The sequence below is a fragment of the Eimeria acervulina genome, genomic scaffold (assembly GCF_000499425.1).
Source record: "Eimeria acervulina Houghton genomic scaffold, Eah_scaff226, whole genome shotgun sequence".
Lineage (NCBI taxonomy): Eukaryota > Apicomplexa > Conoidasida > Eucoccidiorida > Eimeriidae > Eimeria > Eimeria acervulina.
In genome coordinates, this window is record NW_013548514.1 from 4,465 (window position 1) to 19,032 (window position 14,568).

Below are 14,568 nucleotides of genomic sequence, written 5' to 3' on the forward strand. Positions count from 1 at the left end.
CCTAAACTCATACAGACAATGCTTGTGCTGCTTATGCGAGGCTCAGCTACTTCACTTTCTGGTATTTTCCCTTCCTGCTAACGGCTCAGCTGCGGCTCCTGGTTCTGCTGGTGTTGCTACTCGTATTGATCCTCCTGGTGTTACTGGTGGTGGCCCTGCCAGTGTTATTATTGTTGCTGCTGCTCTTTCCAGTCTTATTCAGCAAAACCTTTACCAGGGTGCAGCTGGTTCAAGCACTGTTGTCGTTCTTCTCCGAGTATTCCGCGGTGTTCGTGTTGTGATCGATATTAACTCGCTTCATAAATTTGCACCAAAAGGCGCCAAGGAGCTTCGCTTTTCTTCCAGTAGAAAGAGAAAAGCGAAGCTCCTTGGCGCCTTTTGGTGCGAATCTATGCTTCTCGGGAAAATGTGGTGCTTTCAGACGTCGATAATGAATAATTACGCCGCGCCCCTTGTATTGTAACTGGACCTACACGGACGCTGAAGTGGGCATTTTCCCTGAGTCTTTCCGAGAAAACAAAAATGCCATTACAGCCTCTGACTGGTCGTAAAACCAATATGAAATCCATTGGCATATATGCCCATCCCGTTAAAAATTCGCCATACTATTCAAGAGTTGTATTTGAGAATGAAAAGCAGCTTTAGCTGCTGGTATGCAGAACAGGTTCGAGCACACTCCTCCCTTGAGGGAGCATCCTTAGAATCCAGACTGACCTTACCCCTCAATCCGCCATTGTTTTTACCTCACCATGGGCTGGTAAAGCGCGATTGTGTATTGTGGACAAAACGTCTTTTCGTAGCGAAACTAGAACGGGTAATCTGCGGAGTCCATGCTCGCTCTGGAACCGCAGGAGACCGCTGTCTATTCTGTAGTGCTTAACTTGTCTACAGCTGTTGACCCTAGCACGACCCGCTCCCACGTGAGTGCAGGAGGTGTAAGAAGAACACATTTTCGAAAGGGGACAAGAATCATGGCATTCATCAGCAGTTGCAAAGCACAGTCTGGGACTGGTGAGGCGCGACGAGGGTGCGCCGGTAGCCACGCTGGGTGAGACCAAGTACTTGGGTGTCAAGCCTTACCGCGCGAGCCAGCAAAGATAACGAACGACTTTTTCATTACTGTAGTCTTCACAACACTTTATCAGGCGTGTCAAGGATGGACGATCGGCTTGAACAATGTACTGCCACATACAGCTGTTTGCCCCGTACCAGACACTTCTGCTTCCTTTTCATCAAACGGTGTGAGTAGTAGACGAGTATTGGGGATTTTCCGTATGGTTGGCATGCCGAGGGACCATCAACCCAACTACTGTGATACTGGCATATGTTGGTAGGAAAACGAGTTGGTCGAAATTATTGAGCGCTAGTACTGGCGACAATGTCAGGTGATTGATGACGCTTTTGGTGACTGTGTCTTCGCTCTCCATCCCACCCATTTGTTTGTGCTTAGTCGGTAGGTCCTGCAGAGTTGGGGCAATGCGAGCGAATCCAGGGATGAAGTTGCGGTTCTACGATGGCCACGCCGCACACAGCGTGGAATGCAATGAGGAGCGCTACTGCGTAGCATGCAAATCTCGTCGGAGAAAAAGTTCAGAAACCAATAAAAAGTATAAATGCGATGAACTAAAGCAATTGATGGGAAAGAATGCAGCTGTCAGCCATGCTGGCGGACGTCAAGACCACTGCGCATTCGGCTGTGGAGAAGCGCAAACAGGTTTTTGCGCTTCGGAATTGAACTACTCAGTGGTGTGCCAATTAAGAGACGGTACTGTAGAATATTAGCTTTTACGATCTTTTCCTCTTCTGTGGCACCTAGACTAGCTGGTCTAGGGATCTACGAAGGTGGCTCGGCCAGCTAGGTGCACTACAGGTGCGAGGCATTGGGCGCGTACTTGGCAGCCGAATTGCTGATAGTTCTTTGTTGTTAAACAGATCTGCCTCTTACTCCAATGCCACCCACTTCTGCTTTTCTCCGGGTGCTAACTAAATTGAATCCCCTACAACTGCTGTCTTCGTAAGAACATCACGACGGAGTACCTCTACTTCTTCACCGCTTCCTGCAGCTCCTGCACTGCGTAGAAGCCTCCTCGTTCCTTTCTGTGTGGGGCATTCCTTCCATGCTTCTCACCAAAAAAGATGCAAATTCCGTTAGAGCGTTAAGAACTGACTCTCTCAGTGCTTCCTGGCGTCAGTCTAGAGGCGCCCTCCATTGAGTCATCCACAGCATGCCTTGGTGATGGAGTGGTCCAACATAAAACCCCCCAATCATGGCAATATGACGGATGTCTGAACTGAGCGAACACCTCACGCACGTATTGTTGAATATTCTTGTGATTTCTCCCGTCGGCGAAAGGCACAAGAAATAGTCGCACAAACTGCATCAAGAACTAGAATTGTAGGTTTCTCCTCCTCAACGAGCATTCAGTATCAGATCAACGTCGCAGCCTGCTTCAAGTAGCGGTAGCAACTCCTGACCATTAACGCGAACTTTGATAAGCACATGGTTGACTCGCGCTGGATTTTCAGGTGCGGCTGTCACGTAGTCAGACACTGCATCCCACGTTGCCTGGAGATTACGGGAGTCCTCAGGTCGCATTTTCCCGTTCCCCTAAACATTCTCCTCCATTATTGTGGTTCTTCACATTCCTAGCGTTTATTATGGGCCAGCAACGACGGATCTTGTGAGCTTGTTGGCAGCAAAACAGCAAATGGTCCCTCGCTACTTCCCACAGCTATCTGCGTTCCTGCTTGGCCGGCTAACGCATGCTCGCCTTTCGAATATTGCGATCTGGTCGTGGCAAAAAACGCGCCAATATCAATAGACGCTATGTCGTTCGTGTTTCAAAATTCGCTCGCTTCCTTCTGGCCTAGGGCTAGGGCGAGGCGTAAGGAATCCAGCATCCCGTCGAACTTCGCCTTTAGCCCTTTAGATTCCTCTCTGTTACCTCGCTACTTATCGATTACCTCCCTGAAGAGGACAGCCGTGCTACTCACCACTGATTTACAACCTGCGAGTCCACACCGCTGAAATTCTGTTGGCCGAGGACTGATACTTCTCGATGGGCTGCTCTAGCAAAGGCTCCGCTTACTTAAGTTTCATCAATCCCACCAGAGTTTAGTCCCTTGACAACACAAACCTATATCTCTGTAAATGCCAGAAGGCTTCCCTAGTCTGAATGTACTCCGTAAGAGTCGTACAAATGATTCAGTATAACCACCATTGTCGTGTGTCTCATTCTAATAAAGATGATCCCAATAAAAAGTGCAGCTTTTCGACTGTATATTAGGGACGCAAATACAACTCCGAAGAACCAAGGAACCGTTGCACTGTCTCTGCATCATGACGCCCGTCATGCCGAAAGCGCTTACTAGAGAGCAGCCCAAAGTTGTTAGGAATGCTTCTAGTATTAAAGGCCGGCAAAGGCGGAGGCAATGATAAACATTGTAGGGGGAATACCAAAAACTTGTTTCTGATCAATTTGCACTCTGCAAGTGTAAAAAAGAAATTAATTTTACGCAATGGCTCTCGACATAATACCTATATACATATTGTTTTTGGGTCTTTGTTGCAGAGCGTTTTCGCTAGTAAGTAGTGTAATGCATCATAATGGTCACCTGTGTTGTTTCATACTTTGCCAGTGTCCTTCCTTTGGGGCTGACTTTAGCGCCGGCCTTACGGAGATGACGGCAAGCCCAAGCGCAAACAGCACAACGTCTTCTGCGACAGATGGCAAGCTCATGCTTTGTGCAGTGTAAAAGGAAATGATGGCTTACATATATCTGTGTATGTATTGCTGTAACGATTCTCACGTATCGATAAGTTTTGCTCGCAAGGGGCCGTAGTAGGTTGCCCTGTTGCGTTTTGGGGGGCTGGGATACCATTGGGGAGTAACCACGTCCCTGCTACAGGCAGCAATGGTATTTCACGTTATTGGTGCACTTATTGATGCATAATGGCTTATCTATGAATGATTCAGCTTGCTTGCCATGAAGCGTCTCTCTTCCAGCACTCACATGCCGCGACGGCAGCCTCGTTTTACCAGTCAGTGTGGGGTGAACTGTTGAAGGTTGTTCAGCAACAGCAGCAGCAATAGTAATGTTAAACAAATCAAACCCCTAAACTGTTTATAAAAGTTTTCCCCCCTATTCTTCATTGCTTCCTGCAGTGCATCAGCTGTCTTCAAGAAGACCCTTCTCTATCGGCCTCAAGAGCCCCAGCTACAAAGCCTAAGGTGGCAGTAGGGCAAGGGGAGGGAATTGTGCTATTTACACACAATTTACCCTATTCATACATGGCAACTCTTGACGGATCAGGCAGCTTGTGCAGCTGCGGCTCGTTAGAGTAAAGGAACAAAATACAAGTAGCGTTAATTTCGTACAGTCAGAGTTACGCCCGAATTATTCCCTCACAAATGTAGGTTCGCCAGAGACTAACTGTAATCCTAAAGGCGGAAGTTAGACGAATCTAGTAGGAGTATCGAAGAGCTCTGTGCAATGCTTTCTCAAGCAGTTGAGATGGCCTGGCCCATCAGCTGAATGTATTGATCTATTCTTATGCTTAATGTAGCTCTGGTGGTTTTCGGCAAACTGGTTTTCATTGGGGAATCTAGCAGACGGATTGGAACAACACGGGCACGATTGTTTCAAGCACTTCTGAGGGCTGATGGCAGAGATGTCCGGGTCTATGGTGTCCTTAACAATTGTGGAAGGGTTTTCGAGGTGTTACACCAGACGCCGCAACACCACAAATTAGTCAGTGCATCATCATGCTCAGTCCACATGCCTAACCCCAAAAGCCCGAAGGAGTGTTTCTCGCCGTAATAGAACATCCTAGCATGCCCGAGGCAAACCCAAATCAAACGAAATTCGTACATCATACAGACCCGCTGCTCAGAGGAGGTAGGTTCGTGTCTAACTATGCGGACAGTCGCTACTCCCGGGGCAAACACTGGGATGCCCTTCCTGCTATAACCCAATCCATCAGGATCATCATACCAGCCAAAACAAGCGGTCTAAAGCAGCTGTCAATTGTAATTACTCTTCAACTGGACCTTTGATGAAACGCGCAGGGAAATGTGAAAGATCGAAAAGCACTGTTTTCATTGCGGCCTGCCACGTTTGGTCATTCTTGGGCAGGAAAGCCCGGACTCAGGGTAGCTTTTGTGCCTACACCAACGCCGGCACCGAAAAGCGCGGGTTCTTTGGGTTCTCATCTTACTTACCATCAATATGTGCCCACACGAGCTTCCATGCATTCGCATGGGCCACGGCTTCAAGTAACCTTGGACAGGCCACTGTTGATCAAGGCCGTCAGTAACGCCATCCTAGTTATACAAGAACTCAGTTCCCCTGAAGAATTTTGCTGTACTTGGCATTGAATGCTTGAAATTTCCTGTTGATCACGCTCCAGATGAAAGCATACAGGCGCTCACGAAGTGCGAAATCTCTGCGTCGTACCGCCGAAATCAGCGCCACGTGTATTTGGCGTTTTCGTACATACGGGTGTTTCGGTTGACAGTATTGTGGCTCGCTTATCATGTCTTTCGCCATAACTTCCTTGTCCGGGCAATCAACTCTGCATCGATTGCTTGCCTCCGCAAAGCCCTGCACAATGCGTTCCTGCGCTCAGCGGCCTCTTTGCACTCATTGACTAATCCGTTGGTAGATAGCTGCGGTTTCTGAGGAGTAAGCGTCATTGCATGGAAGGAGCACATATATTGCCTGACTCTAGGGCAAGGTGGTTTTTAGAGCTGTTGAAGTTGCTGCCCCGGAAGGCATTTCAGTTTGTTCTATGTTAGCTTTCGTTGTTATGCCTGACCTGTGAAAACAAAAATAATTCAAGGCCTACAGTCGTGACAAAAATAAACGAATAAAATGCATTGACTACTCTGCATGATTTCAGGTTTTCCAGAAGCTCAAAAAGCGGAAGTTTATACACGCTCGGAGGTTCTGGTACGAGCATGGGGCCCAACATGCTCCACCAAACGTATTTCTTTCTTGAGGGCGAAATGCTGTAAGATGGTGCACTTTGTCGCATCACCAAACTGACGATGAATCGTCGAATAATACACTGTCCTTAAGTTTAGGGTTTCTGGATTGATTTTTGTCTTGCTGCTGTGCTCGAAAACTGCTACTGCCACCTAATTCCAAGCAGACACAATCCGGCATGATCTGGTGACATACTTACTACTGGTTTGGCAAATACAAAACTCACGCGTTCCAAAAGGTGCATGCCTTGCTCATAAGCATGCGAAGCGAAAAACCGTGCCAATTCAGAGAATTCTAAAGCCTCTTGACCGCATGGAAATGTTCCGGTCACTGTAGGCTGTGCGCTACTCTTGCACTAACCCTTAAAGCGGATGAGTTACATCGACAAGCATAAGAATGCGCAAGATACAGGAGGCAAAGGCAAGCACTATGCAAGAAAACTGAATAGCTCGAAATGCTACGTGATGAATGGGCGAAGAGAAATGTTGGGATTGCGTGTGGCGCCCCAAGGATCTCAGTTCTCGCAGTTGTTCCTTAATAGCATGCAGAAGAGCTGGCCGCTATAGCTATTTATCTAGTTTAATATATCTTTGGCATCATGTGGCCCATATAACTGCATAGCATGCAGGCTCCTACCATTTGTGGTTGCGTCTGTAGGTGCGCTTCCTACATTTCGCAGAGCCCTCTACTCACTGCGCTTAAAGACTTTTGAGGATTGAAGAAATTTAGATTTGTAGATTTTCCAAAACAAATGCACGAGTTCAATGCACAAAAACAGCTCTCCTGTGCTGTGTATTAGCCATATCATTCGCATACATAATTAATAGAGAATGTACTTGTAGTGGCCACAGCGCAGCATTGGCATGATACACACGCGCGCGTCCATTCTGAATCCTTTGGCTGGTACAAAAACCTGGGGAACTGCTGCAGATGCACGCGGATAATAGGCCTGCACATCGAATCCCAGCGGAGTATCCGTTTGAGATGCATGCCTACTCACAGCCACACTGAAAGGCAACGACACTTCATAACGACATTTAGCCGGCCTGGTGATTCCGCACTTTCTGGTGTCTCCCAAACAAGGCAAATCCGATCAACCCACCCTAAATAGAACGGTGCAGCAATCCATCCGCGACACAATTGTCCGTTGGTTCATCAAAAAACACCTTGTAATATATAATTTCCAAGTGGAGGTTCAGTGAATTTGATTGGCACGCACGCGCTGCCATGCATCGAGCGGCTTTGGTTTTTCACAGCCAATTAACTTTAAGACGCCCGCGCAGAATAGTGCAGATCCTCGTAGTTTATATGGGTGTCGTAAGCCAATGCTGCTTTCTAGCTCCAAGGTCTCACTGGGCGTGCCAAGATTGCCTCTCTGGGCTCCGCGGGTATACCGCTGCCAATCTAGGCACTCGCTCGCTGTCCACTCCTGCAAAGCGGGCATCGCAGGCACGAAAACCTGCACGGAATATGCAAGCAAAAAACACCTAAACAGGACCAGGCAGAAGCACCAAATAGCAGGGAATGACGGCAGAAAGAGGACCTGAACGCGCTAAGTAGTTCGAGAAGGTATTGGCGTCAGACTGGCCAAATCTTAGTGCTTGCACGGTCACGTATAGGTAGGCAGTTTCCATAGAGTTGCTACATCTGTTGTATCTTAACCTTCCCCCAGGCCATAGGGCATATCTAATGTCCTATGGTGTCAAGGAATGCGAAGCTGGACATGCGGTTTCGGGGGCGTTCCCACATGACTAGTATTGCTTTGTTTGGAGTAATTTCGTTAAGATGAACTCCGCATAACCCTATAGAGATTGAGAAGGCCTGAGCCTTATGGGGATGGCGGCTAGAAAAAGTTAGCAAGAGACTTATCCACACAATTCACGCACAAGGGCATGATTCCTGTTCATCAATCTGCGCGAAGGCGACGCAAAATTCTAAATTCAAATACGCAGTGCAGACGCGAGCCAAAGCAGACGCTTCTGTCATAACAGGTGCAATGTACGCAGACCTGCACTGGGGCGAGGCTTCTCAAGGCAACTGCGGGGGTAGGCGTCAAGTGCAAATGACAGTTGCCAACAACCATGGATATTCCACGGCCAATCTGGAACAAGAGTAAACATTCGCCTTTGAAGGCTTTCTTCGCCAAATTGTGTATTTCACGGTAAGCCGCTGACCGCAGCATATGCGACAAGGCACTAGTTTACCTGCTCTGGGGCTATTAGCTTGCCAAGAGTAGCAGCGATGTATGACAAATATTGTAACGCAAGAACAAAAACCGACTAAATATGTTTCGTATCAGGGTGCGTTTTGCATCCATAGTCAGTCCATTGTGCTCGACGTTTAGGAGACTCAACTTTTCTGAATAGTGCACGTCTCCCGGTACTGAGGGCAAGGCAGCTGTGTGTAGGCTGCGCACAAGGCTAGTTTGCAGGCCCCGGAGGAGGCGCAACATACTTGCTGAGGCAGTCAGATGAAAGTTTGAATTTTTGCGTATGTGCCTGGGCGTTCACCTCTGATGCGATGCTCAAGCAAACACTACACTCGAACGCGCTTACACAGACTGACAAAGAGAGAGCCAACTGCAAACCAGCAAAGGCCTCTACTCGCAGAGATGGTGAAGCAACCGACAGCTCGCCTGGAAACTGTTTCAAACCCAAGAAGACCAATGCCACCGCATTCTGACAGAATCACAGCATTGGCAACTGCCACCGGAAATATTACAAACCAAATGAAGGGGAGTAAAATGTGGCTGCCCTGGGTTTGCACAAAGCAATGAATGCAGCGAAATTGAAGCATTCGCTGCGTTGGGTCCATTTCCCGCCCTACTATCATGCTTAAGCAAGCAACCAATAGCTCACCAGGTTAGTTATGCATAAAGAAGAACAAGCATTAGAATTGAGATATTAGAGCAAAAGAAGGGTCTAAATACATGGAAACTATGCCGCGACGCCAGTGCATCCTCACCACAAGGATTGGCTGCAGCTGTTCTTCCTCAGAACATGTGCAGTAAGCAACTTTTGCACAGGTAAAGAAGGCTCATCCGGAGAAAGTTGCTCAAGTGTCTGTGGCAAACTATTTCCCGGCCACTGAGAGCTGTGCAGCATCGCATATATTACGTTTGCGTGCATTGAGAAAACTCAGTGGAAAAAAACAAAAAAACACATGCACTCTTCACGTCTTTCAGCCATGTTCAGAAAGGTTTTTTTAACCAATCCGTAGGCACTCGCGTACTGTCTGAGTTGAATGCACCAAGCAATGCTCAGGAATATAACTTCCTTTTCATGCCGGCGGCAGGTCTACATATGGTGCTGTATCCAAGCAGCAGGCAAAGAAACAAAGCATGCACCCGGCATTGCCGACCTAATAGAAGGTTTGCAAATCAAGATGCGTGCTTAGAGCTCACCCACAAAAATTGTATTTCGCCCCATTAACAGTTATAATGAACGCAAGCAACCCATATACGCCGGATCGTAACTGCAGCGGGCCCAGCACTCGGTTAGTGTTGATGCCCTAGGAACGGCAACACTCTACACATGTTTTTAGAAATCGTCGCAAACGTCCCTCCTAGTCTGCGAGAATTGTACTTTCGTAAACTTTTAGCCATGAGGCGGACTGATTTTACGCAATAAACATACCTCCTACCAGATAAGAGTTACGAGGCATGCTGTTGAACATGCTGGAAGCATGCCAGCACCGAGGCTCTGCCCCCGACACATAAGCAGGCCCCGGGTTTTTCGTGCTAGAATCGGGGAAGCCTTCAAGGAGACAGTGTCCACCACAACTGTATGAACGAAGTGTTTCCACACCAATTTCAACGCACCCAGGTTTATATGCATCACGTGACCAGTGTGGCATCTGAACAATTGCATGCCTAGATAAGGCCAACGAGTTGATGTCGTGGATATTTTCGCCGCTCATTCGGTCGGCTTTCCCGCTCGCGTCTTCGACTCGTAGCAAACGCAATCAACATTACGAACAACTATTGTTATGCATTGTTATCTTTGGGTCCTTTACTAACTAGCTAAGATTGGGCATTTGAGCGTTCAAAGCTTTCACTGATTTAGCATAGCTGCCCAAAGGAAAAGGGAATCACTTCACCCAAAATATCCAAAACAGCGCAATGTATACATATTTCTCGGAACTAGCTTTCTTCTTCTGCCGAAACGTCTGGCGCACTTTCTGAAAATAACGCGCATGCAAATAAAAGGTTCCCCTCTCCGCAAGTGAAAGATCCCCTCGTTCGCTGTTGCGCGTTGTGATCAACACTGCTGCTCTAAAGAATTCGAGGTGAATGCAAAGGTTAAAGATGATAACGCCGTTACAGCATTTACTTGTGCCTCGTTAGTTTTTGTGAGTCGCGTGCTGGGATTGCGAATCACGCCACACTCAGGAAATACTGTACACGCGGCTGCTTGCTAGAACCTGCAGCATGACTCTTAATCATACTTTGTGCCCAGTAGAGCCACACGAACTTTCTGAACGTCGTTTATAAAGGGTTGTGCATTTGCAGCAGCCTTCAAACCCGCCTCAGAGCCCTCGCAATTATCTCCTTTCATAGTAGAGCTTATCCGGTTGGTTCCCTGGGACGAGCAAATCATATTCGTCACGTCTCATTGTATCTCTGTAGCTATAACGAAGAGCTGTCGTGAGAAGATATGACGAGGTGCAACACTATGCTGAGACGGTCCTAGGACAGATCATCATCTGCACTGTCTAGCAGCTGGTGGCGCCCAGTCCCCACGCACTATTTGGAGCGTTTCTGCGTACAAACTGCAAAGATCCGGGCACCAGCTACCGACATATGTGCTGACTTCAGGCTCACAATTGCTTGCTTTGGCTGATCGGCGTTTCAGAAGGGCCAAAAACAGTCTCAAGAGCCCTGCGTGTCAAAATATTCCCCAATGAGAAAGGCTAAACTCTTCCTTTTCCAGAACCGCAATGTGTGAGGTAAGCAGATTGTTTCTATCTCGGCACCCTCTAAAGCTGCAGGATTCCGCGTCTCCTTGCTTCATCCTAGGACAAACATTTGAGCTAGTGCAGAGCTGTTCTGAAGATATAAGACAAACCCATCAGCGCAGCGGCTGTTCGATAAAGCAGGGGGGTTGTTTACAGCGAAAACTATTGCATTTCTACATACAAACTGCGCAGCGTGCGAATCCCCTTGAACTCAGAAGTAGCATCATTAAAGACATTTGCGGTTTACAAGAGCAAATGCAGAATTGTGTAAGCTGACGTACAACTGGTGCGTTTTCGACGTAGCACCTCATCATTACAAGCTCTTGCCCTGAAATGTGCGTCTTCGCTGGCTTATAGCCTCTCAAAATGCGGCCCTCAGTGGACAAAAACCATGTGGACCTTGCTGGCCTTCTGTGTCGAATGATTGACGCAGCTTCACAATTGGGTAACGCATAAGCAAGAAGCAATGCACTGAGCTTGTAGGCTGCAATGTGGATCTTTCAAAGCACATGCAGCTCCTCTAGACTTGTCAGTGGAGAAGCTCTAATAAGCCCCTTCAAAAAACCGAATCCGTTGTTCACAACAAATGCGCAGGTCAAAGTGCAACAAAAAGCGAATGGTCTCACATGCCAGAGCATTCGACTCCGCGCACCCTACGTCTACACCTGCGCCGGTGCGCTCAGGAACACTATGAGTAAGCATACTTTCCTGCGCGTCATAAATGCAAGACTACGACCATGCTGTTTCCAGCCGTCCAGGATATTTGCTCAAGGCATTGATGGACATTCCGGAACCGCCCTCCAATGTGTCTTGACTGACTTTCTTTAGCACGGAAAGTAGTGCAAAGGGGTCACAGGAAGCGTTCGCTTTGAATCTGCATGCCCACTTAGCTGCCGTGAGGTTCATTCACACCACAAACCTCTGCCTTGCTACAACGCAATGCAACGGGCAGTAGGCAGCCATACACAGGGCCCACCTCGCCCAAGTGCTTAATCGAAATCGCCTTTATCGGTGTCCCTTCATATACTCACTTGCTGGCGAATCCCCATTCGCGGTTTGTTTCGGAGAGACTCCGCTGAGCATTAGAAGTACAACACTACGCTGTTCAAACCGTGCCATCACTCTGCCACGTCAAATGCTTATCTGCAGGAGGTATGGCAAATGCCTGAGCTGGAGCCCCACAAAGGCTTCGAAATCCGTTCCACAGGATGAACGCCCTCCTCATAGCCAGCAATTAAATTCACCGAAAGAAATGCGCTTCTAAACGGACTGCCTGATATTGTTGTTCAGGAGCTTGAAGGTGTCGTATACACTCTCATCCTGCTGTTCAACTACGCTTAACATATTAGGAGTCTTGTTCAAATTCATCAAAACCATCCGACCGGCGCTTGGCCTAGATATGGCTTTATTCATAGCACCTTATCACTCATTTTTGGCGAAGAAGTGCCCGCTTCCTTGCTCGGCCTTCAACGCTGCTACTTGCCGGTTGCGGGCATGCAGAATAAAATGCCAGAGAAGGGCTGTGCTGAGACGCTGGCCTGCAACACATTGATATGCAAAAATGCCTTGATGACATCCACTTGGACAGAAAGATAGACCGAGCTGTCCGTCCAAGTGATAGATGCAAGTTATTGGTGAGCTGTAGGTTGCCCACGCACTCTCTTTGTAAGCAGCGAGCATCTCACTACTCACCCAAACGCTGATAAAGCATCATACAGTGCATTGCTTTCACAGGAATATGAATCAGAGTAACGACATTTTGACATGCCTGAACTCATTCAAAGGCGGAAGGCGACTTCCGAAAAGGTGCCGTTACCGAATCCAGCAGAAAGCTACCCACCTACCTTCAGACCGTCCCTTCCACAGACACATTTCCCGTCCAATAAGCACAGATTCGATGGAAGTCATCCTTAGAAAACGTTGGGCCACTGAAAAAGCCATTAAATACTGCTTACTTCCTGCACAAATAACAGGGGAAGTCACGCCCACATTTGCATGCCGGCCAGACACAGTTCGAAAGGCCTATCTAAGCCCTTCTACATTCTTGAGAGCTCCAACTGTACAAACGCGGACCAAATTAAGACCAGCGACAATGGAACCCGAATTGTATTGCGCCCCATTCTATGTGATTACTATCACCATGCCACTTTGTGCACGCTCAGTACCGCTTGCCAATTCACACAGAAACATTACATGTAGGAGCGAAATTTCAAAGTTCAACATGCAGTTTCCACTCCAGAATTGGAATTGTATACAGGTGCGTTGCAACCATAATGGTCGAGACTGCCCTAGAAATCTCACCTTCCCCTTCATACGGGTAGTGCAATCATGCACAACGGATACTCCCGAATGCGACTAGACTTCTCATTTTTGTATTGCATGGGATGGGAATGCATAGGAAAGCCACATACGGGGCATGGCAGATGCCATTCCTGCAAACTTTTGATCTCGCTAAAGTCGTGTCTTTCGAGGAAATTGGTGCATGCAAACTATGCCGCAAACCGGTTCTTCTCCTACGCAGTTTTGGCTAATGCGCCAGCGCCCAACGGCAAAGGTCCTATGCATCATCAAATGCAAAACCATATTCGTGCAGCGCAAACAATCGACTATGCAAACATTTTGAAAGGAAGTCTGGTATGCATGAACAAAGTTCAGCGCCATGCCCTTGTACCAGCCTGACGGTGTGTGCGGTTGCCACATACGAACTGCAACAATGCAACCGTGCCAGCTGCCACCCGTCTATGCACTTACAACATCTCAATGCGTGCTTCCAGTATGCGATAACGGAGTAGCAAAGCTTTAGGACAGGTGCATGCAAAATTGGAAACTCTGCCGCATATAGAAGACACGAGAATATAGAGGTTAGTTTCTGGCGCATCGAGTGGACTGCTTTTTGAGGGCAAATATCATGTATGTGGTACGTTCCGCAGTTGACGCAAACCCACATGCATTGCTCCTCTCACTCGAACAAAAGCAACAAAAAAGTTTCCCGCCAAACTCCTGGTGCCTTGATCACCGCATACATGGGATAGGGCCATCCAACTAAATGGAAGCGCTTTTCGTAGTGCAATCTAACGTATGCACACTTCACATGTGCTCTCGGCTACTACCGGCTTACCAGTCACTCATCCAAGACCGTGCCGTCTGACAATAGCCTGGGCTGTAGTAGCTGCTACGTTCGAACGCGGCATGTGGCAAACACTCACGCGCTACCCCGCAAGACCATGAACGTTCGGTTGCTCAGGACCTAAGGTGCTCATAAGCGCCTCCTGCAGCAAGACAATGGGATAGAAAATATTCACCTGAAGTGCTTCAAAGTGCGTCCGAAAAAAATGCACATTGGCATCTCCTAGGTCACACGGTTCTAATGCAGGAGCGTACGCACCAAGCCAGATGGTAATAATTCTATGGCGCTCCTGCAAGCGGTGGCTTGTGCCTCTCTTGTCAAGGTCCTCCAAAGTTCACTCACCTTCTTTGCCTTCGTAGTAAGACCAATATGTGATACAGAACGGCTTTGTTAAGTTGGATATGCAAATGACCATGTACCAGATGTACTACGTAAAAGTATGGCTTGTCCACTTGCAGTTCCCATGCCTCTCGTGCTCGCGTCAAACACCCACTCGA

General features: G+C 47.9%; 1 protein-coding gene across 1 annotated transcript; it reads right to left on the reverse strand.

Moving 5' to 3' along the window:
- Positions 1–6,808: 6,808 nt before the first annotated feature.
- Positions 6,809–7,672, reverse strand: EAH_00026820 (hypothetical protein; the record flags this gene model as incomplete). The annotated part of the gene is made up of 3 exons (XM_013392804.1): positions 6,809–6,995; positions 7,342–7,447; positions 7,651–7,672. The coding sequence occupies 3 exons, from the start codon at positions 7,670–7,672 to the stop codon at positions 6,809–6,811; spliced, it is 315 nt and encodes a 104-aa protein (XP_013248258.1).
- Between the last annotated feature and the right edge of the window lie 6,896 nt (positions 7,673–14,568).